This window comes from Phascolarctos cinereus, unplaced genomic scaffold (genome assembly GCF_003287225.1).
Source record: "Phascolarctos cinereus isolate Bilbo 61053 unplaced genomic scaffold, phaCin_HiC Scaffold_726;HRSCAF=1367, whole genome shotgun sequence".
Classification (NCBI taxonomy): domain Eukaryota; kingdom Metazoa; phylum Chordata; class Mammalia; order Diprotodontia; family Phascolarctidae; genus Phascolarctos; species Phascolarctos cinereus.
The window spans coordinates 37,090,493-37,116,291 of NW_027556098.1; the positions used below are offsets into that span (position 1 = coordinate 37,090,493).

The 25,799-nt window shown below is 38.7% G+C and overlaps 1 protein-coding gene across 1 annotated transcript in view; it reads left to right on the plus strand.

Annotated features, from left to right (window-relative positions):
* The window catches only part of NPAS2 (neuronal PAS domain protein 2), a 242,957-nt gene that overhangs the window by 206,684 nt on the left and 10,474 nt on the right, over positions 1 to 25,799 (plus strand). Inside the window, exons 12-16 of the mRNA XM_020992942.2 lie at positions 3,195 to 3,279; positions 11,169 to 11,310; positions 12,818 to 12,927; positions 14,584 to 14,676; positions 20,579 to 20,725. Coding sequence (XP_020848601.1) covers positions 3,195 to 3,279; positions 11,169 to 11,310; positions 12,818 to 12,927; positions 14,584 to 14,676; positions 20,579 to 20,725 — 577 coding nt within the window. The remainder of the gene's footprint in view (positions 1 to 3,194; positions 3,280 to 11,168; positions 11,311 to 12,817; positions 12,928 to 14,583; positions 14,677 to 20,578; positions 20,726 to 25,799) is intronic.

Consider the following 25,799-nt stretch of genomic DNA (forward strand, 5'->3'; position numbering starts at 1 on the left):
TCAGAATAGCTAGGTTATTCACAGTTGATCATCATGACGATATTGCTGTTACTGCGTACCATTTCTCCTGGTTCTGCTCATTTCACTTTGCATGAGTTCATATAAACCTTCCCAGGTTTTCTGAAACCATCTTGCTCATCATTTCTTATAGCACAATAGTATTCCATCACAATCACATACCACAATTTGTTCAGCCATTCCTCAATTGATGGGCATCGCCCTGATTTCCAATTCTTTGCCACCACAAAAAGAGCTGCTATAAATATTTGTGTACATATCGGTCCTTTTTCCTTTTCTTTGATCTCTTTGGGATACAGATCTAGTAGTGATATTGCCGGGTCAAAGGGTATACCAAGTTTTATAGCCTTTTGGGCATAGTTCCAAATTATTCTCTAGAATGGTTGGATCAGTTCACAACAGCAGCAACAGTGCACTGGCTTCCCAATTTTTCCGCATCCCCTCCAGTATTTGTCATTTTCTTTTTCTGTCATGTTAGCCGATCTAATTGACATGAGTTGTTTTAATTTGAATTTCTCTGATCAATAGTGATTTAGGGCATTGTTTCATATGACTATAGATAGCTTTGATTTCTTCTTTTGAAAACTGCCTGTTCATATTCCTCCATCATTTGTCAATTGGGGAATGACTCGTATCTTTACAAATTTGACTCCCTTTCCCATATATGTGAAAAACGAGGCCTTTATCAGAAAAACTTGCCATTAAAAAAAATTCTTCCATTTCCTGCTTTCCTTCTATTCTTGGCTGCATAGGTTTTGTTTGTGCAAAGCCTTTTTAATTTAATGTAACCAAAATTATCCATTTTATTTCCCATGACCCTCTCTATCTCTTGTTTCTCCCTGATTTTTTCAACAGAATTCTTTGAAAGCTATGTTTAGCTTTTGGGCCATCATAGGGTATTATGTAGTAAGTTACTGCTTCACAGATGTATTGTGTATATGTGTATATTTTCTCTTCTTGCTATATGCTTCTGTTATCCACCCACTGCCCACCCTAATCCACATTTAGAGAAGAAAACTGAACATTGTCTTCCATAAATAATGCACACACACACCTACATTATTATGCTTTGAGACTCATGCTGACAACTGAGTGACACAGCCCTTGAAAGCTTCCACAGAAAGAGGCTCCCATTCCAGTAGTCCTTAGGCCTGGGTTGTCAGAATGCATTCTTTTCTTCCTGGAGTTTAGAGGTAGCCTCATGCATTCAGAGCTATTTAAAAACATCATACATTGGAACACAGTTATAATGGTAAAGGGAAAGTACCATTCATTTTTTTTTTCACTCAGCCTACAGAAATAGTTTAAGAACATAAATCGGTCTCATAAATCTAGAAAAGAGCTCTTGACTGAGAAGAGGAAAAAAGGAAGAAGCATTAGGGAAAGCTTACAATTAACTTTGTCACTGATTGTTGTGAGACTTTGGGCAAGTTCCTATTCTTCAACAAATGGGGTAAGAATATAAAAGAAATCTCAGATATTATAAAAGGCTGACAGTTCTTGGTCCTTGTCAGTGATGAGGTGCTCATATATCCCATCCTTTCTCCTTCATAGTTTTAGAGTGAAAATTTTATCAAGGAGAAACAGAGGGTGGATTGTATAAATCAGCATGGAAAATGGCACCTCAGTGGCCTAACTTAGGATGTGTCTGTGCACACTAGGTAAAAAGCCTACAGCTCATTCGATCTATTCATTTCAGCCCTCTCCTAAATCGTTACCTATCCTCACAGTTGAATCGATCTACACTAACCATTAAGAGAGTGAAAATGAATGAATTACTCTTTCTGGTGAATAGTGGTTTATTTGGAGAACAGGTCAATAGATGGAGGGAAGAACTGTAGCTATACCTTGATAATTCTAATATTATTTGGAGATGGACTTCTCTAAGGAATTTAATTACAAAATACATACACACATATACATACATACACATGTATCTTGTGAAACTATGTTTAAGTAAACAGTACAGTAGAAAACTGTCCCACCTACATAATCCAGAATGAAGGATCTATGTGAAGCTCAGAGGTCTACAGCTCTGAGCCTTCATAAATGAAAAATTACCTTTATTTTATTTACTTAAGTTAGTAGAAGAAAGGGTCCAAGACATGATAGAAGGAAGAAGGAAAAAAGGGGGAAAAAGAAATTTACATGATAATTTTATTATGTGTTTAATGGGAATAGTCTGGCTGTGTGATCCTGAGCAAGTCACTTAACCCCAATTACCTTGCCAGAAAAAAAAAAGGAATAGTAAGTTGTACATAATAGACTTGGGGTTTCATGTGCAATAATCTTTTTTATTGTTCTGTGTTATGGGATTTATTGTTTTATTCCACAAATCAAAAATAAAATAAATATTTTCAAAAGACAAGATGGTGTACTATATTGAGAAATAATGGATTTTAAGAAAAAAGAAAAACCTTTTTCATAAAAGAAAGTTAGGTTTGCAGGCTTCTGTGATGTGCTCTGTATGTGTTTGGGTTTTATTTTTTTTATTCTCTGATGTTTTTATTAGTAAATGGAAGGGGGGGGGAAGTTATCCTAGGAAGAAAATATATTAAAATTTATCAATGGAAAGTACTCTGTTAAAATACTCATAATATAATTTAGAAGGTAGAATAATATGTAGTCCTTTAGACAAATAACATTACTTGAATTGATTTTTATTGATTACTCTGGGAGTAGTTAATATGTGGCAACCCTTTATCTCCCTCTGTAGGTTTTTTGCAAAAACGTTTGCTCAGTTGCAACTACTTCCTTCCCCCCCCCCCCCTTTTGGTCTAGACTGATGATTTCACTGGCATGTGGGAACGTTCCCTCTCCTAAAACTTAACTTTTAGTTTCAGAAAGCTACCTGAGATATTGATAGATTAAATTACTTCTCCCTAATGACAAAGCTGGTATATGTTGTAGATAGACTTTTTCTTTTTTTGGTGAGGCAGTTGGGGTTAAGTGACTTGTCCAGGGTCTCGCAGCTGAGTATCTGAGGCCAGATTTGAACTCGGGTGCTCCTGACTCCAGGGCCAGTGCTCTATCTGCTGCGCCACCTAGCTTCCCCTGTAGATAGACTTGAGCCCAGGTCTTCTTAATTTCAATCCATTATTTTGTGATACCTCTGGCTACCCCTATAACTGTGACATTTTTTCCCCTTCCCCACCCCCACTCCCAACTCTCATTAGTTATGCAGATGTTCGAGTGGAAAGGAGGCAGGAACTAGCCTTGGAAGACTCAGCATCCGAGGTTGTCGACTCTTCAACACTAAAGGTACCATGCCTCTTGGTATGTTTTTCATAGAGAAATACTTGTTGACTGATTGAACATGGTTTCTAAATACATTTAGACACATTGCTGTGGAGCTGGAGGATACTTCAGTAGCCTGACAATACCAAGGTAGACCATACTAACTCTGCTGCTTTTGCTATTGTGCAGTCATTTCAGTCGTGTCCGACTCTTGGTGACTGTATTTGGGGTTTTCTTGGCAAAGATACTGGAGTGCTTTGCCATTTCCTTCTCCAGCTCATTTTACAAATGAGGAAACTGAGGCAAACAGGGTTAAAATGACTTGCCCAGGATCATACAGCCAGTAAGTATCTGAGGTCAGATTTGAACTCGTGAAACATTTTCCTGCCCCCAGGCCCAGAGCTCTATCTAGGGCGCCACCTAGGCTCCACTCTGCTGCATAGCATAATATAATGAACACTAGATTTGCAGAGGACCTGGGATCCTCATTCTTCTATTTATTACACATGTGACTTTGGCTGAGTTGTCTCTGGCACTGTTTCTTCATCTTCAAAATGAGAATGGATGTTGAACTCAATATTTTCTAAGGACTCTTTCCACTTTATTTTTTTTAATCTTTTTTTTTTTGCTTTTTGGTGAAGCAACTGGGGTTAAGTGACTTGCCCAGGGTCACACAGCTAGTAAGTGTCATATGTCTGAGACTGGATTTGAACTCAGGTCCTCCTGACTGCAAGGCCAGAGCTCTATCCGCTGTGCCACCTAACTGCCTCCTCTTTCCACTTTAAAGGCACTTTAAAGTATCTTATAGCTATTAATTACTCTATCCTCTCACCATATCAGTGAAAATCCTTTTTTTAACTTTCATTCAAAAGACAGAAAAAAGTGAAGCACAGTAATTTTAGTAATCATTTTCAGTTTATCACTGTCCTGTATTACAAACCTCCAAGGTAGGGGCAACTAGGTGGCATAGTGAATAGAGTACCAGCCCTGAAGTCAGGAGGACCTGAGTTCAAATCCAGCCTCAGACCAAATACTTGACACCAGCTGGGTAAGTTGATTAGCCCCAATTACCTAAAAAGAAAAAACAAAAACAAAACAAAACAAATTAAAAAAAAAACCTTCCAGGGTAGATAGAGCACCGGCCCTGGAATCAGAAGGACCTGAGTTCAAATCTGGCCTCAGACACTTGACTCTTACTAGCTATGTGACCTTGGGCAAGTTATTTACCCCCATTGCCTAGCCAAAAACAAAAACAAAAGCAAAAACCTCCAGGTTAAATGCAGCAGACACTGTTCCATGATAACTTTGGTATTGGGATAATGTCTATTTTATACTCATTCCATAATATGTTATGAGAGGGCTGCAATATGTTACTATCAATAAAGGGAAAATTATTTGAGCTGCAGATTAAAAACTTCCAGTGTCCCCCCCCCGCCAATGAAATGCAGTATAAACTCCTTGACCTGACATTTTAGGTCCTGCACAGTCTGGATCCTGACCACTTTTTACAGCCTTATCTTAGAATACTTGCCTTCACATACTTCCTTTTCTAACAAAACTGAACTATTTGTCATCCCCATTCTCTTGTTGCCCTCTCCTGCCTTTCTGTCTTTGCTAATGTCATTCCTCCATTAAATTTGGGCCATACTACAATAATGTGCTATTGGTGGAACTGTGAATTGGTACAGTCATTCTGGAAAGCACTTTGGAATGATGTAAATAAAGTGACTAAAATGCCGTACCCTTTGACAGAGATTGCACTGATAGTATATGCTCCAGTGAGGTCATTGACAAAAAGAAAGGCTCCATAAACACCAAAATATTTGTCACAGAACTTTTTGTGGTAACAAAGAACTAGAAACAAAGTAGATGCCATCGACTGGAGAATGGCTAAACAAATTGTGGTTCATAAATGTAATGGAATACTACTATGCTGTGAGAAACAACAAATTGGTGAATACAAAGGAATATGGAAAGACTTACATGAACTGATGCAAAGTGAAGTAAGCAGAGTCAGGGAAACAGTATGCACAGTAACTACAACAATGTAAATTAAAGCAAAAAAACAATAACTAAATAGCTATTGAAATGGAATTTTTTGAAATTATAAAAAACAACTATAGCCCATAAAAAGAGCTGTGAGATGAGGCTTTCCCATACTCCTTTTCAGAATTTGGAGGTCCATGGGTGTGGAACATTATATATAACAAGGGGTGTGTGTGTGTGTGTGTATGTATACACACATGTATACATATGTGTGCATATACCAGCTTTATGTGTGTATATCCACCAGTTTTGCTGAATTTTTTTCTCTTTTTTTTTCCCTCTAAGAGGAAAATAGGAAGGGAGTGCAAAAGGGGAAATACAGGCAATGTAAAGATAAAAGATATCAATAAAAATATATTAAAAAAAAATAAAGACTCCAAAAAATTAGGCCAACTCAATGTATCAGTTGGAATGAGGACTCTCTGGGTTCAAGGAATTTCATAAGGAGAAGGAGAATTGATCAGTTTCTCTTACACATTTCCATGCCTTCATTTGTTAGAAAATACTTTTCCAAATGAGGGGAAAGGTGACACCAATGCATAAGACATCACATTAAACACCTCCAGGATAAATGCCTGGATGTTACATGTCCAAAGGAAATTTATCAAAGGGCATTCTTTAGAACAGCTTGAAGACAGGAATGGGCTGCTGTGGGCTTCCGAATCTGCATCCAGATTGGGGCGAGACTATAGAACTCTTCACTTTAGAGTGGTGTGGCCATTCCAAAGATGGCTCCCCAGCCTTGTTCTTTTTGTTTGGAAAAAGACCCGTCTCTGGTATGTGTTAAGAGATACTCCCTCCGTTTTGAGTTCTCCAAGATGGCGACTGGTGGGGAGCAAGGTCTTAATGTGCTATTTCTGCTTCCAAATCTACACTTTAGGATTGACGAGCACAGATATTGATTGAGCTGATAAGAGTAAGGACTGAAGTTTTCCTTGTTTTCACTCAAAATTAGCTAATGAGAGCAACACAGAGTGTCTTATCTATGATGACAAGTGATATGGGGCCCTCTGGACTCAGGTGGACATTTTATCTATTGTTATTATTGAGAAAAGAAGGAGAGACTTATTGGCTTGTTTTAGAGGTGCAGGCAAGAAACAATGAACACTTTCAGGATATGTGCCCATTATCTGTCAAGTTCCAGGAAAATGGCTTTATGTTATTCTCTTGAGTGAAATAGCAAAGGCCTTATAGGGGTGCTTACATTTTCCCCCCTTCCTCATAACTGAACATAAGAAATGACAATTCAGATTCCACAGGGGAAGAGGAATAAGCTTTTAATGCACAAAGATCCCAGGAAGACCTTACTTATTAACAGCTGAGTGCAAATATGTGTATGCACATTTACATTCTAGAGCAAGCAATAGTGATTCATTTGCAATCTTCAGAGTAAGAACAGATAGCACTTGCAGTTACAGAATTCTAAGCAGTAATACTCTATCTTTATCAACATAATAAGGAAAGGTAATTGTACCATAAAGACCAGACATTATGGAAAGCATTGCAACAGTTAAAGTTCCATTGGCCTTGACACCCACAAGGACAGAATGGTGTTTTCCTTTTCCCTTGCTTTCGGGCCTAAATTAGGTCCTACATCCTCCATGAAGCAGTCTCTGATTTCCCCAGTGATCTCCTCTTCTTCAGATTTATGTGGCACTCCCCTTTGAACTTATTATCACCTAATTTTAACTATTCATGTTTCTTGTCTTGCTACTCAAATACAAGTTCCTTAAAGACAGGAACTGTGTCTGATTTCATCTTTCTATCTCCAGCACCTAGTATGGTACCCTGTACTTAATAGGTACTTACTAAGTGTTAGTTGAATTTAATTGAGTTGAATATACTATGGAGAGCCCATAGTATGCAGAGCTCCTTTATAATGAAGTCCTGTTGCTTTTTCCCTTCCCAGTATCCTTCAAATCTGTCCTTTTCCTCCCCTTCCCTAATGCCACAGCCAGGCTAGCTCACCATTCATCTCTTACCTGGTCTATTGACAGTATTCTTCCTTTTCCATACCATGATTGTTAGAAACTATGGTACGACCATGGAACATTATGGGAGCAGACAGAGGGCAGAGCACTGGCTGTGGAATTAGAGGACCTGAGTTCAGATCCTGTCTATTACACTTACTATCTGTGTGACTTTAAGACAAATCATTTAATTTCCCTAGGCCTCAATTTCCTCATCTATAAAATTGAGAGGGTTGCACTGGATGATCCTGGAGGTAGTTTTCAATATTAGGCCTTATGAACCTAAGTGTTACCTATTTACCCTTCATTATTGAAGGGACACCTGTTGCTGCACCCCAGCCCCTTAAAAGGCCCTTGATTCCAGGTTAACTTAGAATCCATACAGAAACTGTACCGCCCTTTCCATATTAGATTTGGGAATAACTCATGAAGATAGTCCAAGCCCCTCGTTTCGTACCTAGAAAAGTTAAAGTGAAATGCTCGCCTCATGTTTCTTAATTTAGTGGTTTCAGTGCTAGGAGGAACATCCAATTCTCATGAATCTCAGGCTTTTTTCCCCACTATAATGGTGTCTTCTGTCTGTTGAGGAGCAAGTAGGGGGTGCAGTGATTAGAGCTCTGGATTTGGAGTGAGAAAGACCTGAGTTCAAATCTTGCCTCAGACGTTTGCTAACTGTGTCACCCTGGGCAAGTCACTTATCCACTGTCTGCCTCAGTTTCCTCATCTGTAAAATGGAGATAAGAATAGCACCTACCTCCCAGAATTGTTGTGAAGATTAAATGAGATAACACATGTAAAATGCCTTGTAAACCTTAAAGTGCTGTATATATGCTATTATCATCCTCTGCTGGAGAAGGAACATCTGAATCCATCATTGACTGAGATGGGTAAAAGAAAAAAAATCACCTTTTAAGATGAGAGAGCAGTTCAGTCTCCTTTCAGAGTATCCTCTGCTGGCACGATTTATGCTAATGCACAATACAGTTATTAATCTTCAGCATAGTGATATGGTACATCTTGTCTTTGTTTATTGAAGTGTCTGATATCCAAGCCTGCCACATAATACATCGTGAATCATGTCAGAGTGTAATATTAAGCTGTTAATAGGCAGGTGTTAGAGGCAATACATCATGGCTGAAGGATAGCATAATGTTTAGGACATGAATTTGCAATAGGTGTCTTTTCCTGAGCAAAGACTTTCTGCCAGCTTCAAGTCCCAGCAGGAAAAAAAAAATCTCAAAACATTACCTTTGAGAACAGCAGTTATTAGCTCAAATCAAAAACTGGTCCTAAAATTGCCTTGCTAAGGACTGTAGGTCACATGACTTACAGTTATATGTGGATATTGGTTTTTGTAGCCGTACTTCAATCAATCTATCAATTAAGCTCCTACTATATGCCAGGTGGTGCAATAAACAGTCAGCCCTGGAGTCAGGAGTACCTGAAACTCAAATCCAACCTCAGACCCTAGCTGTGTGACCCTGGGCAAGTCACTTAACCCTGTTTACCTCAGTTTCCTCATCTGTAAAATGAGCTGGAGAAGGAAATGGCAAACCACTCCAGTATCTCTGCCAAGAAAACCCCAGATGAGGTAACAAAGAGTCAGACATGACCAAAACAACTGAACAACAACAAAATATGCCAGGCATTGTGCTGGGCAATAGAGATACAAGTACAATGAATAAAATCATACCTACACACAGGGCAGTGATAGACCCAGCTCCAGTTATCTCAGAAAAGCCATTTATTACACCCAGGAAGTCAGCAAATGCTAAAAATCAGGGCTTGATTGTTTTATTGATTATCTAGGCTTAAGAAAATGACGTAGAAAATGTTAATAATGTAGATTAAATTTGAAAGTGTGTCCTACACACATTTTTTTCTTGGAGAGGTTTTTGTTAAACATGTCCCTTCTAATGGGGAGATAATAAGCACATGTAGAAGGAGAAAGAAAGTAAATGTAAGATGATTTCAGAGGGAAAGTATTAGCAGTGAAAGGATCAGGAAAGACTTGGAGTAGAAGGTGATACATCCTGAAGAAAAAGAGGGATTCTGTTTGGAAGACATAAGGAGGAAGTGCTTTCCAAGCTCAGGGTAGGGTAGGGGAAGGGTAAGGTAGGGGGAGGGTAAGGTAACCAATATAAAGGCTCAGGACAGAGAATGGAATACCACAAGTAAAGGACAGAGAGAAAGCCAGTGACTGGATCATGAGGGGATTAATGTTTATTGTGGCCAGAAAGTTTAGTTGGGACTAGGTGGCGAAAGGCTGTAAAAGCTAAATATATTATATTAATCAATTATAAAATTATATTTTATCCTGAAAGTATTAACAGTGGACAACTAATTGTATACAAGTAATGATTTATTTGGCAATACAGAAAAACAAACTGGGCCCAAGGCTCTCAGTAGCCAAGGAGCCAGAAGCTTGGTCTCAGAGTTAATATACAATTTGGAGGGAGTGAAAAATGGGAAACACGGGATTATAGGAATTGAAACATCTGGTTCTTTATTGGGTGTGGAACGGGGGACCAGGAGACACTAAAGTGAGAGGGAGAGGAATATTCTTGTGACATTCTTTAAGTCAAGTGACAGTAGGAAGGGGGAGTACTCTTGTGAAACCTCCTAAACCAGGTGACTTAACTGGAGTTGAAACTTAACTTCACAAAATGGTGGATAAAAGCAAAATGGAGTTACTGATGCTGATTTTTTTTTTAATGTAACAGAAGCAATAGGGAGCTGTTGGAGTTCAGATCTGCACTTCAGGAAAATCACTTTGGCAGCAATGTGTAGGATTGACCAGATTAGGAGGAAATTTCAAGTAGGGAGATCAATTAGGAAACTACAGACATAGATAATCCTTAGATATGACAATTCCTAAGAGAAAGAATAGCAACACACACACACACACACACACACACACACACACACACACAACTGTCATTGTGCCAAATAGCACAATTGTGACCCCATGGCTCAGTGCAGTAACTTCCACAGAGTTATTCTAAGTGATAATATGACTATATGTGATAGCTATATATTTTTCTCTTCAGCTTGAAAAAATATTGTAACTCAAACTTGACCAAAATGTCCAAAATTAAGCCATAGGAGATGTGAAGTTAGCTTATATGAGTAAGAAATACATAATACTTTGCTCATCATGCCACCTGCGCAGTCCTTTTGATCCAGGTAACGGATGCCAATGAGTAGATAGGGATCAGAAGGAAATAGATGGATACTCATTTCATATTCCCTCTATTCAGGGATTACTTGGGTTCTAGTTATCATGTAAAGAAAGTAGAAGATAGGTATGAATAGGAACCAAATGAAAATCTAAGAATTCAATGTATTGACTTTTATTTTTTTCAACCCCTAGTCCACATTACTGCCTGCGTGATGGTGTAGTAGAAATTGCATGGACCTTCAGGTCAAGAGACTTGGGTTGTAGTGATGTTTCTGTGACCAAGTCATTGCAAGGCTTTAGGCAAATCCCCTCAAGTTTCCTAATCTGTGAAATGAAGGGATTAAACTAGATGACTGCAAAAGTCCCCTCTGGCTCTAACATCTTATGATTCTTTGGCTCTTAATTCTGTTCTTAATTCTCCTGGGGCCTAGACTGTGGAAAGCTGGATGACCAGCCTTTCGCAGATGAAATAATTTCTCTTTTAGAATGGATTGCCAATTTTAAAGAGAATCTGAATTAAAAAGTCAAATTATGAAAACAAGACATGTGACAGAAAATTCCAATACCCTTTCACTGATGTCATCAACATGTTTGGAACGATTGTCTCAAAAGTACTGTTATTATCAAAACTGCAAATTTAAGATTTTAAGATGACTGAATTCATCTATATTATTCTCACAATGAAAATTAAACCATCATTATTCATTTTTTTCAAGGACAAGGGGGCAAGCTTGGATCCTCAACAGCACTTTAGTGCACTTGAAGTGGGTGCCTCTGTCCTTAACACTAGCCAGTCACCGTCAGCATCTTCAAGAAGTTCCCACAAATCCTCCCATACACCCATGTCTGAGACCACCTGTGAGTATGATATCTCTAGATTACTGATAACCAGTAATCAGGTTCTTTTGCAGTCTACAGTTCAATAGGCTGGGGCAGGGGAAGGTTACTATTAGGTTGTGGTTAGTCCTTCATTCTCAAAGAGGACCATGACATCAGAAAAATGATGACACGACTTGCCATTGAATTGGATTTAAGTGAGGGAGGGCTGTAGAAAGCCGTCAGACTCACTTTCTCCCCCAGAGCCATCTGGGTCCAATGGCCATATGTAGACCAGGACAATTGAAGGTGGCCCAGGATGCAGTGGGAGACCTTGGCATTTTTAAACTAAGGCCTTTCCAAGTTCTCACTTTGAGTGAGGCAATGCCCATTCAGTGATTAAGCCTGTTTAAGAAGTGAGTCAAGGGATGGCCCCTTTAATTAAAAAAACAAATCAAACTGGTTGGGGAAGACCCTCAGGGTTGCTGAGAAACAAATACTATTTACATTCACTCTGAGCCATCTGAACCCCAAAAAATAACCATTAAGTGGTGCTTGGGCAGGGACCTATCATTGGCCAATCAATGAGAGCCAGAGTGGATTGTGTTTAAGGCATGGTCTTTCAGAAAGAAATCTAGCCAGTAAACCCCAATATAATTGGATAGGTTTCAGCCATCAAAATTTACCTTCCTTTGGGCAGAACACCCTCAGGTGAGGAAAGAGGAGAGGAGAGAAGAGGTGGATGGGGTCCTCAAATTGAGTACAATTGAACCCTTGTTACAAAGGGATTGGTACTCAGGACTTCTGTTTCTCATCCCATAGTGGTCACTCTATCACTTATTCACATCTTTACCAAAGGATGTTAGTAAGTCACTCGACTAGCATTTAAATCCCTATCATGTACCTAGAACTGTGCTAAGCTCTGGGAATACAAATAAAAGTGAAAGTTAGTCCCTGCTGTCAGGGAGCTCACAATCTATTAGAGGAGACCACATGCAAACAACTATGTACAAACAAAGATATATTTGGGATACATCGGAAATAACCAATAGAAAGAAGGCACTAGCATTGAGAGGGATCAGGAAGAGATGCACTAAAATAAATGAAACAGTTGGTCTTTTTGGCTACTCCCCAACAATTCTATTTAGTTAATTCAATAAACATTTATTATCTACCTATTATATACAAGTTACTGTACCAGGCTCTTGAGAATACAAAGATAAAATAATGAAAATGCCTCCCCCCAAGGAGCTTAGGTGCTACTGAGAGGACATGGAGCTAATGGGTAAATTGAAGCTTGAGGATTGTCTGTGTATGTCCACTATATGCTATTCCTGTCCTCGTTAACATGAAAAAAAAGAAAGTTGAACAGGTGTTCAATCAATCATATATATTCACCCAGGCTGAGATGACCTTCTTTCCACAGTGATTCCTACTATAGCCGTTCTGAGAATTCTTAACTCTTTTGTGATTTTTGACTATTTTCTTTATCTTTCTCCTCCTGCTTCAAAAGTATATGTGAGTCATTAAGGACCTTGATTTCTTACAGCCACTCCAACCAAACTGATCAGAGAATCCAGCACCCCTTCCTTGTCAAGGACCTCCAGCCTACCGCAGGAGTTACCCATGCAAGGGCTCAGCCAACCTGCTGCCATGCCTGTGAGTACTGCTGTTGTTCAGTTGAGTCTAACTCTTCATGACCCCATGGGTCTGGCCGTGGGGTTTTCTTGGCAAAGATACTAGAGTGGTTTGCCATTTCCTTCTCTAGCTCATTTTACAAATGAGGAAACTGAAGCAAACAAAGTGACTTGCCCAGGGTCATAAGTGTCTGAGGCTGGATTTGACATCAGGTCTTCCTGACTCCAGGTTCAGTAGTCTATCCACTTAGCCACCTAGCTGTGTACAGTGCCTGTGAGTACACACATAAAATAAGAGAGAGTACTGGAATCTATTTCTAATTACCTCTAAAATGCCTGGGAAAGTCTTTTCAGAGGTTATATTGACTGTACTAGGAAACATTAATGTTTTGATACTTTCCAAGAGTTAGCTAATATACTGAACACTACACACACACACACACACACACACACACACACACACACACACACACGCACACCCCTTGAAATTTTGGAGACTATAAAAAAATGCACTATTCCTTGCATTAGTTGTATATGGCATAGGTCCAGCAAGCCTTTATTTTCAAATACAATGGAAATAGTTTGCTTATCAGCTATGATGACTGTTATTTCCCAATAGATTGTCCTCTAGCTACTCCTTATATTTTTAGAAATTAGGTTTTTTCCCTTTTTAAAAAAATGTAAATCTTAATTTAATGAGAATTTCATTTAAAATTTTAATTTAATGAGAATTTCATTTAAAATTTTAATTTAATTTGAATTTCATTTTTAAATTTTAATTTAATTAAAATTTAGTTTTTAATTTAAAATTTAATTTAATTAAAATTTAGTTTTTTAACTTAATTTAAAATCTTTCAAGGTACCCATGAAGTTTTGGGTTCCATCTTCCATAGTCTGCCTGGACTTGCTGAATGGAGCCAGGGACAAAAGGTCATTACTAATCTCTCAGAAGACTCCCTCCAAAGATTCCAAAGCTAAATCTCACAGAATACCTATTCGATCTCACTAAAGTTGAAGATAAACAATAGGAAATCCCAAGCTGTCTGCCTAGCACCAGGGCACTAATAGCATCTAGTACAGGCCTGTGTCCACTACTCAATGGTGAGCACTTGTCTCGAAATCACATATATTAAGGACTAAGGCTTACAAAGGTAGAGTAGAACTGAGTTGCCAAGGCCAGGCAAGCAACAGCTATTTCTGCTTAGTTAATAGGATAAAATAACATTCCTTTGAATAATTCCTGGAACTTGGTGTAATGGAATAAAGCATTGAACTTAGAGTAAGAAAGACCTGGTTCAGATTTCATTTGACTAGCTGTATGACCAGGAGCAAGTCCCTTAACCTAAACCTCGGTTTGCCTCAGTCTGTAAAGTGGGAATAATGATGCCTATAGCACCTATTTGACAGAAATGGTATCAAGACTGTTTGTTCCCACCATTTCTTCATAGCTACAAGTGCCTCATCACCTAATAAAGCCCTTCTGGTCTTCCAGCTATCTTTCTTGGGGCAGAAATTGTGCCTCCTTCTGTATATTCTGTCCAGATAGCTCTTGGGGACGAGGGAGGGTCATAAGCTTCACAACTATGAACTTACTGAACTCCCTGGAAACTGTATTTGTTAACAAAGCAGGATTCTTTTTTTCCTCTCCCCCACCCCCCACCTCCTTTTCCACCCACAGGCTTCTCTGCCTTCTCAGTCATCCTGTGATCTTCTTACCCAGCATCTGCTGCCTCAGGCTGTTTTGCAAAGCCCACCTACACCGATGACACAGGTGAGTCTAGGACTTGGGGGAGATAAGGGAAGGGGGCAAGAATTTTTCTTAGATTGAGACCTTTCCCTCCGACATTCATGAAGGCATCTCTGGTTCCCTGAGTATGCACACGCATGGGTGTGCACACAGGCTGACCTGCATATTAAGACGCAAAGCTAAATTTCCAATCAGAGGATACTCCCCCTAATGGCATGGCAGATATAGAACTAACCCTGAAGCCAATAAGACCTGGATTCAATGGAGTCCAGCCTCTGTGACACCTCCTGATGATGGTGAGACCCCTGGACAAATAAGTCACTTTAACACTAGGCAACCCATTAAGATGGTAAGCTGCAGAAAAGGTGCTGACCTATATAGGAAAAGGTATTTTCTTCACCCAGGAGTTCCCTAGAGCTATGAAATAATATATCAGTCAGTCAGTGAGCATTTATAAAGTGCTTACTGTGTGCCAGGCACTATGCTAAGCTCTAGGGATACAAAGAAAAGCAAAAGACAGCTCTTGCCCCCTAGGGATCCAGAATATGAAGCTAATCTAATCTAGGTCCAGTCCCTCTCCCTGCCCCTCCTATGGTCATTTTGGGCTGATTCCCATATTACAGGTAAAGAGTATTCATTCTTCTAGATGATATCATCTCTTTCAAAATATCAGAGATATCATCTCTGCCAAAATAAATTATACCATCGAGTTCTTCATCCTAGTCTTGTTTTCTAATTCTTTTGTAATCTTCATGGATCTCTCTGCATGTTCTTTATTTTTTTTAAGGCAATTGGGGTTAAGTGACTTGCCCAGGGTCACATAGCTAGTAAGTGTCAAGTATTTGGTCTGAGCCCTGATTTGAACTCAGGTCCTCCTGACTTCAAGGCCAGTGCTCTATCCACTGCACCACCTAGCTGCCGCTCTACATATTCTACCAAGTTTTCTATGCCTCTTTCCTATCTTTCCAATTTAGCATATTATTAAATGCTAATAATATGCTAAATTAGACATAATAGTCTCACAAAGGTTTCTCACCAGATTACCTTATAGATCCAACATATTATCTAGGAAGTATCATGTTGGTTGTTTTTTAAAAATCCCTACGTAGCCAAGTTGTTCAATTTCTGGTCAGTTAAATCACTGAATGCGGTATTTACACACAGTAGTTCACTGGGTTAGTGCATCATGCTAATGAGACCAAGCCTCTGGGTTTTATCCCCCTGTGGACCAGTCAGTTAGCTTTGCTTAACCCATGGCCACAAACTTCACCCCATAACCACAGCGAGTCACCACACAAATGTGTTTGACAAGAGGAACTCAGCCAGAATATATGAGTGGGTGAATACAAATCTACCCTTCTACTAGAAAAATGACTTAGAACCCATCCTCTACTGGCATATGCATCCAGCAGCATTATCTTTGAAATAGAATAGCATAGCACACATAAACCATTTGACAAGCCATGTTGACAACCCTTCCCATTAACAATAAAACCTCATTCATTTAGAGCCTACTTGTGCAGAACCTGTGATAACTGAAACATTCTATTTGTGATCCTTATTGGGGAAACCATATAGAATAATTTCCTTTGCTGCAAATTTTTAGGATTTTACCCATAATGGAACTAAGCACTCAGGAAATTAAAAGCTCCTATAGCTTCCAGATCTAGGAATCAATTTTTGTTAGATAAAGGGGTTTTTTTTGTTTGTTTCATAGTATGTAATTGTGTGATGTAGGCCTTTTTTAAAAAATTACATTTAATTTTAATTATTAGTATCCACTTACAGCTTAATTTATAATATGCATCATCCTTGGAATGCATCCTTTAAAAATGTTCTTTCATAAAGACTTTTCACCCCCTTCTTCCTTTCACCATTGGATTGATGAGGTTTTACTAATGCTAAATCAGATATCCAATGAAAATCGTAACAAGTACCCATTTCTCTTTTGCAATAGGCACTTGTCAAGAAGAAAGTTTCTTTATGAAGTTTTGTACAAAACTTTATAAATGATGCTGAGTATCTGAAAGCACTTGTGCTAAATACTTTAAATACTAAATCAACTTTGCAACTCTGCCTATACCTTCTAGCCATGCCTACTTCTGATTGTATCCTATGTCATTAGATTAACAGAATATACCATGTTGTTCTGAATATAAGCCATACTTTCCTTTCAAATCTGGCCTACATAAAGCCCAAGTATGTCCTATAATCAGTATTATTTTTAGTATAAGTACATAGGGTTTTTCCCCCCTATTTCAAAGATATTTTTTCATTTAAAGGCCAATTAGGACCTTGTTGAATGATAGGTTCCAAAGAATAGACACAATCAGTGCCTAGTGTCTAGTGGAATGCTCCAAGAATCTACCCTTGGGTCCTGTGCCTTTTAATATTTTTATCAGTGACTTGGATGAGGTTACAGATAAAATGTTTGTCCAGTTTGCAAATAACACCATGCTGGGAGCGAACACTTAGTGATAGAATCAAGATCTAAACATGTCTCAGGATATATTCAACATGGTGGACCAAATATATTAAAGTGAAATTTAATGGTGATAAACTGAAAATCTTGCCCTTAGGATAAAAAAAAACTAACTGCATGAGTTCAGGGTGAGGAAAGCAGATAGCTTGATAATATGTGAAAAAGATATGGGGGCATCCATAAATGTTAGCCAAGAAAAGATTACTTGATCTTAGAATATTGGCAGATGACGGAGGTGATCGTCCTCCCCCGGTCACCCCGATGACAACACTCTTGGAGTATCATATTCACTGTTGGAAGTCATTCTTTAGGAAGGACATTGACAAACCAGAGCATATTAAAGAAACATAACCAGTAGAGTGAGGTGGTTGTAGATCATTTTGTATGAGGTTCAGTTGAAGGATTTGATTGAGGATCTTTAGACAGGAGGAGAGAAGACATCTTCAAGTGTTTGAGGGATGTCCTGTGGCAAAGGTTTCTGGATGGCCCCAGAGGGTAGAACCAGGAGCAATGATGGGTATGACAGAGAGTCATTCCTTCTGAATGACATGAAACTTCTGAGTTTAATGGAAGAAAAGTCTTAATACTGAGAGCTGTCCAAAAAGTAGAATGGAGGAAGCAGTGGGTTTCCAATCACTGGAGATTTCCAAGCAGAAGTTGGATGAACATTCGTAAGGCAGAATTTTGTTCAAGCATGTATTGGATTGATTGGCCTCTGAGGTCCCTTCCAACTCTTGCAGTTCTATGATTCCTCAGGGCTATTTATCTATCCCTAGGTAATATTGTACATATTTAGCTGTATCTGTGGGATATTGGGTTGATTGTGTACAGAAGTGCCAAACTCATAACCTTGCCACCACCAGATTAAAATGTAATTGGAAAATGTTTAGCTAAATAAATAAAAATACAACATAGATAATGTTAATTTGTGGTTTTCTAAGTCATTATGCAACCTGCAGGGACCCATTTCTATTTGAGTTTGACATCACTGGTATATAGGAAGTTGGATTTTTTTTTAACAAAATATGTTACATGCTTGTTTTCTTTTGCTCACTCCTAAAAGTTGGGTGCATCTCCCAAAATTCCAATTAATCCAGAATTTTCATTATTTGGATTCTGGTCAATTGAGGTTTTAGTGCATATCATGTAATCTTGGTGAGTTATTCCAATGAGGCATCATTTAATAATTCCATTCTTTTGATCTTCTCTCCCCACACACCCCTACCTCCAAAAAAAAGGTCATCTTTTCATACACAGGGGGGGAAAAGGACTGAATGAAAAGAGAAGACTAGAGGATACATTTATAAAAGATAAGAACATGAACACTACAGAGTTTTTGAACAGGGATAAAGGGAATGTTGGTGAAATAAATAACAAAGAAAATTTAGCCATAATCCACAGCCCTCACCCATGCCAGCTGTCATGCACATTTTCCCTCAAGAAATTATTTAGAATTTTGCTATCTCAAAGCACTTTAGCAGAAATCCATTAGCCCACACATAGCATCCTTCTAAAGGAAGCAAGTAGTACACATCATTAGATTCATTTTATGGGGGAGGAAGCAAGCAAGAGAAAACATAAAGATAATGCATGTCTGCGTCACAAAGTTGTCATTACCAGAGACCATTAGCACAGCCTCCTGATCTTAAGCAGAGGTCACTAGACAGGTCACACTCTGAGCAACCTGTCATCTGCTTCTAACCTTCACTGTCTTCACTGAAATCTCTAAGGCCACTTATGTAGGGTCCACCTGATGCTATGGTACTGCACAACTCCCTCATTAAATGAGCAGGTGACACTTTGGGGTCCCCTTGAGGGTTTTCCCAGGGCCACCCTGAGGTATACACAATGAATGGCTAAGAAATCTGAACATGCTTACGGTCTTTTATGGAAGCCTACAGCAAACCTTTAGTTTCCTCCCAGGAGAACGTCAGGTTAAAATTCTGTCACTGCAAAACACAAGAATGTTATTTATTAATTTATTTGACTTTTCTGGAGCCTTTTTGTTTGTTTGTTTGTTTGTTTGCTACCACTGACCCAGATTCCCTTGAGGTGTAGGAGACATCAAGAACCTGGGGAAAGGTGAGGAAGAATGTTGAGAGCTACCCCCAAATCTTTGCCAGCCGGCTAAAAGGTCCTCAAGGCCGGTTTAGAGAACACTGCTTCAGTGTAATGTACCATCAAATTAAAACTCATTCGTGATCCATTACATAACAGGCCAGGACTGTCCAGGATCACATTCAGGATAATTATAGAACCTAAAAATGTCTGCGAATCCGTTACATGCAAGCTACCATGCCCTCGCTGGCAGTGGGTGGAGGTGGGGAGAGAATTCTTTTGGTGTCCTGCTTTTGACATTCTTTTTTAAAAATATCTCTCTCTCTCTCTCTCTCTCTCTCTCTCTCTCTCTCTCTCTCTCTCACTCTCTCTCTCTCTCTCTCTCTCTCTCTCAATTTGGAAAATGAATATGCAATCAGTACTTACCAAACCAAGCAATAACACAGTATTACCAGACTGTAGTGAGATAAATTTACCATACAAATTTAGAATGAGCTCCACTGACCTAGAAAGAAATAGTATCAGAGGATTACAGATTAGGAGCTAAAAAGAATTGTAGTGGTCATCTAGTCCAATACCCCCATTTTACAGATGAGGGAACTGAGACCCAAAGAGATAAAGTGGCCACACATCGACTGCTTCTGGCACTTAGTAGCAATATGACTATGTCCCACTTTACCCCTTTAAAACTTCAGTTTTCTCATCCATAAAATGGGTTTCATAATCTCTTTAGTACCTACCTCATACAGCTGCTGTATAATCTATAACATGAATTATATACACAGTCTCAAATGAGATTAAGTATATAAAGCACTTTGTAAATTTTAAGGTACTATATAAATGTTTTTTAACATGTAAAGTGCTTTGCAAACCTTGTGCACTATAAATGTTGGCTGTCGTAAGGAACAGAGTAGGACTTTATCTCAGCTACTTCTTTGACTCCAAGTTCAATGATCATTCTACTGTGCCATGTGGCACATAAAAGAAAGAAGGCTATGGGCAAATAATAATTTTCATTAGATTCAAATATATACTTTTAGATCTTCATGGACATTACTCCTACTCCCTTCTCGGCTAAATTGAGGTCACTGGATTGACACAGGTGAGGAGGGGCAAGGGCTTGCAAAAGATAAATAAGGCAGGGCAGTTAAGTGGCAACGTGAATAGAGCACTGGCCCGGGAGTCAGGAGAACCTGAGTTCACATCCAGCCTGAGACACATAATACTCACTAGCTGTGTGACTCTGGGCAAGTCACTTAACCCCAATTGCCTCACCAAAAAAAAAAAAAAAGATAAATAAGGCGGGCTCATCACTGAAACCTATCTGAATGATGAAAATCAACATTTAATGTGGGTGTGATGTTTTTCCCCCTCTTTCCCTTCAAGTTCTCAGCACAGTTCAGTATGTTTCAAACCATCAAAGACCAGCTAGAGCAGCGGACTCGAATCCTGCAAGCCAACATTCGGTGGCAACAAGAAGAATTGCATAAAATCCAGGAGCAGCTATGCATGGTCCAGGACTCCAACCTCCAGGTAAGGGCCTGAGGCTCAGACTGCTCATGGCCACCACCTATCCATTCTATCCAGAGGAGAAATGGATCTGCTTTACAGGAAACCCCAGAGAAATTTTCATGGGTGAACTTTCCCGATAACATCCTCACTTCAGCTCCATGCAACCTTAATTAGTCCTATTCATCAAGCATCCAAAACACACTGGGCATAGTACAAAAGAAGTCAATTCTGCCTGGTCTTCTCTTTGGCTAAGCATGAAATTCCCGTGACTTCCTTTTCAATCAGCACCCCATGATATACTGTTATGCTTCAACACATACATGATACTAATACATCATTTATTCCTTTATTTATGTTCCAGTTCAGAATGTACTTTTTTTCTTTGTCCTGTCTTTCTGTCTGTCTGCATTAGTGTTATCACTTTCAGGCTATAAATTCCCAGTGTCTATCTGAATTTCTTCTGTATGATAGATAGCACAGTGCCATGCATTGACATTTACTAAGGATCTTTTGATAATGAGGAAAACACGAGTAAATATGATTTTGATTGATTTTCATTTTTTTAAAAAACACATGTATGGATCAATAGCTAGTAATTCCTCTTTCCCTTTCCTCAAAACTGCACAGGCTGGAAGGGGCAAGGGTAATTCTAGGGGGAGGAGGGTAAGTATATGAGGGAGAGGTTCTTAACCTTTTTGGGATCATGGACCCATCTGGGTATACACATATCCACATTCAACAAACCTTTTTGTACATATGTATATATAGTATATATATAATTTATATATACATACAATCAACAGGCATTTTTGTACATATGTATGTATATATATGTTTGTGTATATATACACATATACATACATATTCAAACTTTCATATATATGTAATTATTATATACACACAATCAACAGGCATCATTGTATATATATATAGTATATGTGTATAAACATGTGTGTACATACACATGTTATATTGTATTATATTAATTATGTTATATCAGTGTCTTCTCTCATTACATGCACTAGAAGAGTTTTCCTCCTTCTCTAGATCCAGGAGGATACATAATACCCTCATAGACTTGGGTCCAGCATGTGAAATACTTAATGGGTAAGATACATACATGCAGTATTCAAGAAGACTATAAGGAATTGTTAGGATACTTAGGCTCTCAGAAAAAAAAGTTTTTTCTTAAACTCCATTTCTCTGACTTCCGCTAAACCCAGGAAATTTTAAAAAGTAGGGGGAACTAGTGTTGTACCATTTACGGTACAGATTTTAACTTTAAAAGACAGTGGGTACATTAAAGTGTCAGTGCCCATTTTTTATTCCTTTATTTTACTGTACTATGCAGTAGTAAACTATAGTATATCTCCATTGATCTAGTGCCTGATTGATGGCCCGCATCACTCTCCCTAGAACCTACTTAACTTGAATTACTTCAATAGGATTTTCATACACAGGAAGAAGAAAATTGGGCCAGAAGCTGCTAAAAGCAAGGCGGAGATATTAAAATGTTTCCAAAAACTGTAACTTCTGAATTTTCTGGTTTTTAAAAATGCATTTCAATAATAGAGCAGGATTTTAAAATATCAAATGACCATAAGGTGTTCCCTTTCACCCCTCATTACTGGGACTCATTACTTTTTCTCTTTATAACCAAGGCTGATTATACTTGGCTTACCTCATGAAACTCAGACATCTGACTTCTGTAGAACTGATTACTGTTAGGCCAAAAGTAGAAAGGATTGAAACTGTTGTCTCATGTTTTCTTCCAAATGACTTTATGCTGGAATTTCCCAAAGAATAGACCCAAACTGGGGAATATTTTCTCATGTGTTGTGTTGCTTTAATTTTCAGATTGCAAATTTTAAAACATTTTCAATATACATTACAAAATGCTTGACTAAAAAAAAGAAAGAATTAATTTTCCACATTACTTTATATGACTCTAAAATTAAAAAGAAGATAAAATATAATTGGTATGCTTTGGGGTAATTGCTTTGAACATAGGATTATTTTCTTCTCTGTCCCCTTGGAAAATCAGAAGTAAAAATTTTTGTGATTCTTGTTTTTAATATCATCTAATCTGGCAGATTTTATTTCCCGTTAGATGACATATAAAAAAGTACTTGGTACCTACAGAATGCTTTTCCAACAAGCCCCAATGTGCTTTCACAAATATTACTTTAAATGTCATTGCACACACACACACACACACACAAAAGTGCTGGTGCAGAGAAATTGAAGCATGAATAGTTTAAGCAGACAGTCTAGAAATGCATAAGAGCAAAAAGGAAAAAAAAAGGAAAAAAGGAAAACTCCCTAATCCCAGAACTAGTCCTGGTTCTTAGACTCCTCTAATTGGCTTTCATAATTTTCTTTTGTCATCAAGGACATTTATTAAAAACCTATTTGCCTTCATTTCCAGCTTGTTTTTTAAGTTAGACACAAGGCCGCCACAGATCCTAACAAAGTGGCAGCTGTATGGTTTAGAGTTAAAAATACTGGATGCTGTACAGAAGAGAGTCATCCGATTCAATTATTCTCATCACCATCCGACATACGCAGATCCTAATCTTTCTTTACTGGGGTATTTCTGACTGCAAACCTCTGCTCCCCCTGCAGGCTGTGTATGGTATAAATCCCTGACTTAAAGACGAGGACAATTTGAGTCAATCAATAAGCATTTATGAAAATACTATGTACCAGGCACTGTGCTAGATACAAATAGAAAGTGAAACAGTCCTTGCCCCCCAGGAGCCTATATTCTACTTAAGGGATGCAACATAGGGATGCAAAAATAAAAATATAGACTCCCTACAAAAGTAACAGTGATCTAAGGGTATAGGAAATGTAATAACTTTTTGGGCATAATTTCATCTTGCTCTCCAAAATGGTTGGATCAGTTCATAATTCCACCAACAATGAATTAGTGTCCCAATTTTTCCATATCACCTCCCCAACATTTTTCACTTTCTCCTGCAATCATTTTATAAATTAAAAATAAAATAAAATTTTTGAAAAACAACAAAGTAACAGTGATCTACGGGGAAGCTTACTAGTAACTGGGGGCATTACAAAAGACCAGCTCGGTGGCACAGTGGTTAGAGTGCCTTATCTGTAGTCAGGAAGACCCGAGTTCAAATCTGACCTCAGACATTTCCTGGCTATGAGACTCTGGGCAAGTCACTTCACCCTGTTTGCCTCAGTTTCCTCATCTGTAAAATGAGCTAGAGAAGGAAATGGCAAAACCACTGCAGTATCTTTGCCAAGAAAACCCCAAAAAGGGTCAGGAAGAGTTGGACACCACTAAAAAAAGAGACTGAACAACCCCAAGAAAATTACCAAAGACTTCTTGAAGGAGGCAGTGCTTGAGCTGAGCTTTGAGAATTAGGAGTTCTAAGAGCGCGTTTGTTCCACAAGCACTTACTAGACATTGATTTTTCCCTTAAACCTACTCCTCATTCTGCTTTCTTTATTTCTGTCTGTTGTACTTCTATTGTCCATGGTGCCCGTAAGTCTCCTGTTAATTATCTCAGATGCTTTAAGCTCCATTATCTCCCATTCTTAATCGTTTCTCAACTCCGGTTCCTTCTTATCTCCACAACATTAATAATTCCCTCATCTGTTCATTAGATTATCTTCTTTGCTGCCTACTAATAATCTTTCAGTAGCCTTCTTACACGGCCTTCTTTCTCCACTCTATCAACCTGCTTCAATGCATATTTCATAATGTTACCCGAATTAATGTATCTTGGGCATGAATCTGGGCACATAACCCAGTCTTCAAAATTCTTTAAAGAATTGATTAACAAATTCTTGATTTCTTGAAATATAGCTCTAGAAAGCCTAAGTGTTTTAAATGGAGCTACTTGACTCTACCTTAAAACCCAAATCCCCCTGGCTTTCATTGGATGGCCAATTATAGCCCCAACCCAAACCTTTGTTGCTTAATGTTTAGTTTTGATGGTTTAGATTACAGGGGTGGGGAACCTGAGGCCTAGGGTCCACTTGTGGCCCTCTTGGTCCTTGCTTGTGGCCCTTTGACTGAATCCAAACTTCACAGAAGGATTTGTTCTGTAAATTTTGGACTTAGTCAAAAGGCTATACCCAAGGACCTAGAAGGCCACATGTGGCCTAGAGGCTGCAGGTTCCCCACCCCTGAGAATGTGTGTAAATAGAAATTGTTTTCTGTTCTGGCTAAAAACCTCTGGAGGGCCTTCCCCTCCCAGATTGTTATCTCTGTGCTGGTAAATTGAGCCACCTTTTGTCCTACTCAGTCCTTGGTCATTGAATGGGTTTGGCCTCAGACAAACTGAGACCTGGGAAAGACTTTAATTTAGAAAGGCCAAGGTCACCCACCTTTCTAGCCACCTCTAGTTATCTTGACCTTTGTCTTGCCACTGGATTTTGATGACTGGGGAGGAGAGACTGAGACTGATGACTTTATGCAGCTCTGCCCCACTCATATCCAGTTCACACGTAAGTCAAGATATCACCCTTGTGATGTCTTTGGTCCTCTTTGAGAGTGAAGGACAAATGAAAGCTAAGTGCTTACTGCGTGCCATGTGCTATTATAGGCACTGGGGGAAATAGAGACCTAGTCATGCCATATCCCACTTCTCTGCTCTCAAAAAAAAAGGCTTTTCAAAAGCAGGGGATATCTTTTTATTTATCTTTTTGTCTATTTTTTTTATCTTCCACTCCTAGCACAATGCTTTGCATATAGTAGGCACTTAATAAATGTTTATTAACTATTCCCTGACCTTAAGTAACATTTTTTGAGTATTCTGTTGTTCAGGATATTGTAGTGAACACAAAGATAGAAAGAAATAGCTAGCATTTATTAAGTGCCTACTGTGTGCCAGGCACTGTGCTAAGTTATCTCATTTGATCATCTCATTTGATCCTCACAACAGCCCAGGGAAGAACATGCTGCCATTATCCACATTTTATAGATGAGGAAACTGAGGCAGGCAAAAGTTGAGTGACTTGCCCAGGGTTACAGAACTAAAGACATCAGTGACATACATTAGGAGCAGACCTGCTTATTCTACAGCCATTTGCTTTGGGAAAACTACTATGAATATAAAGA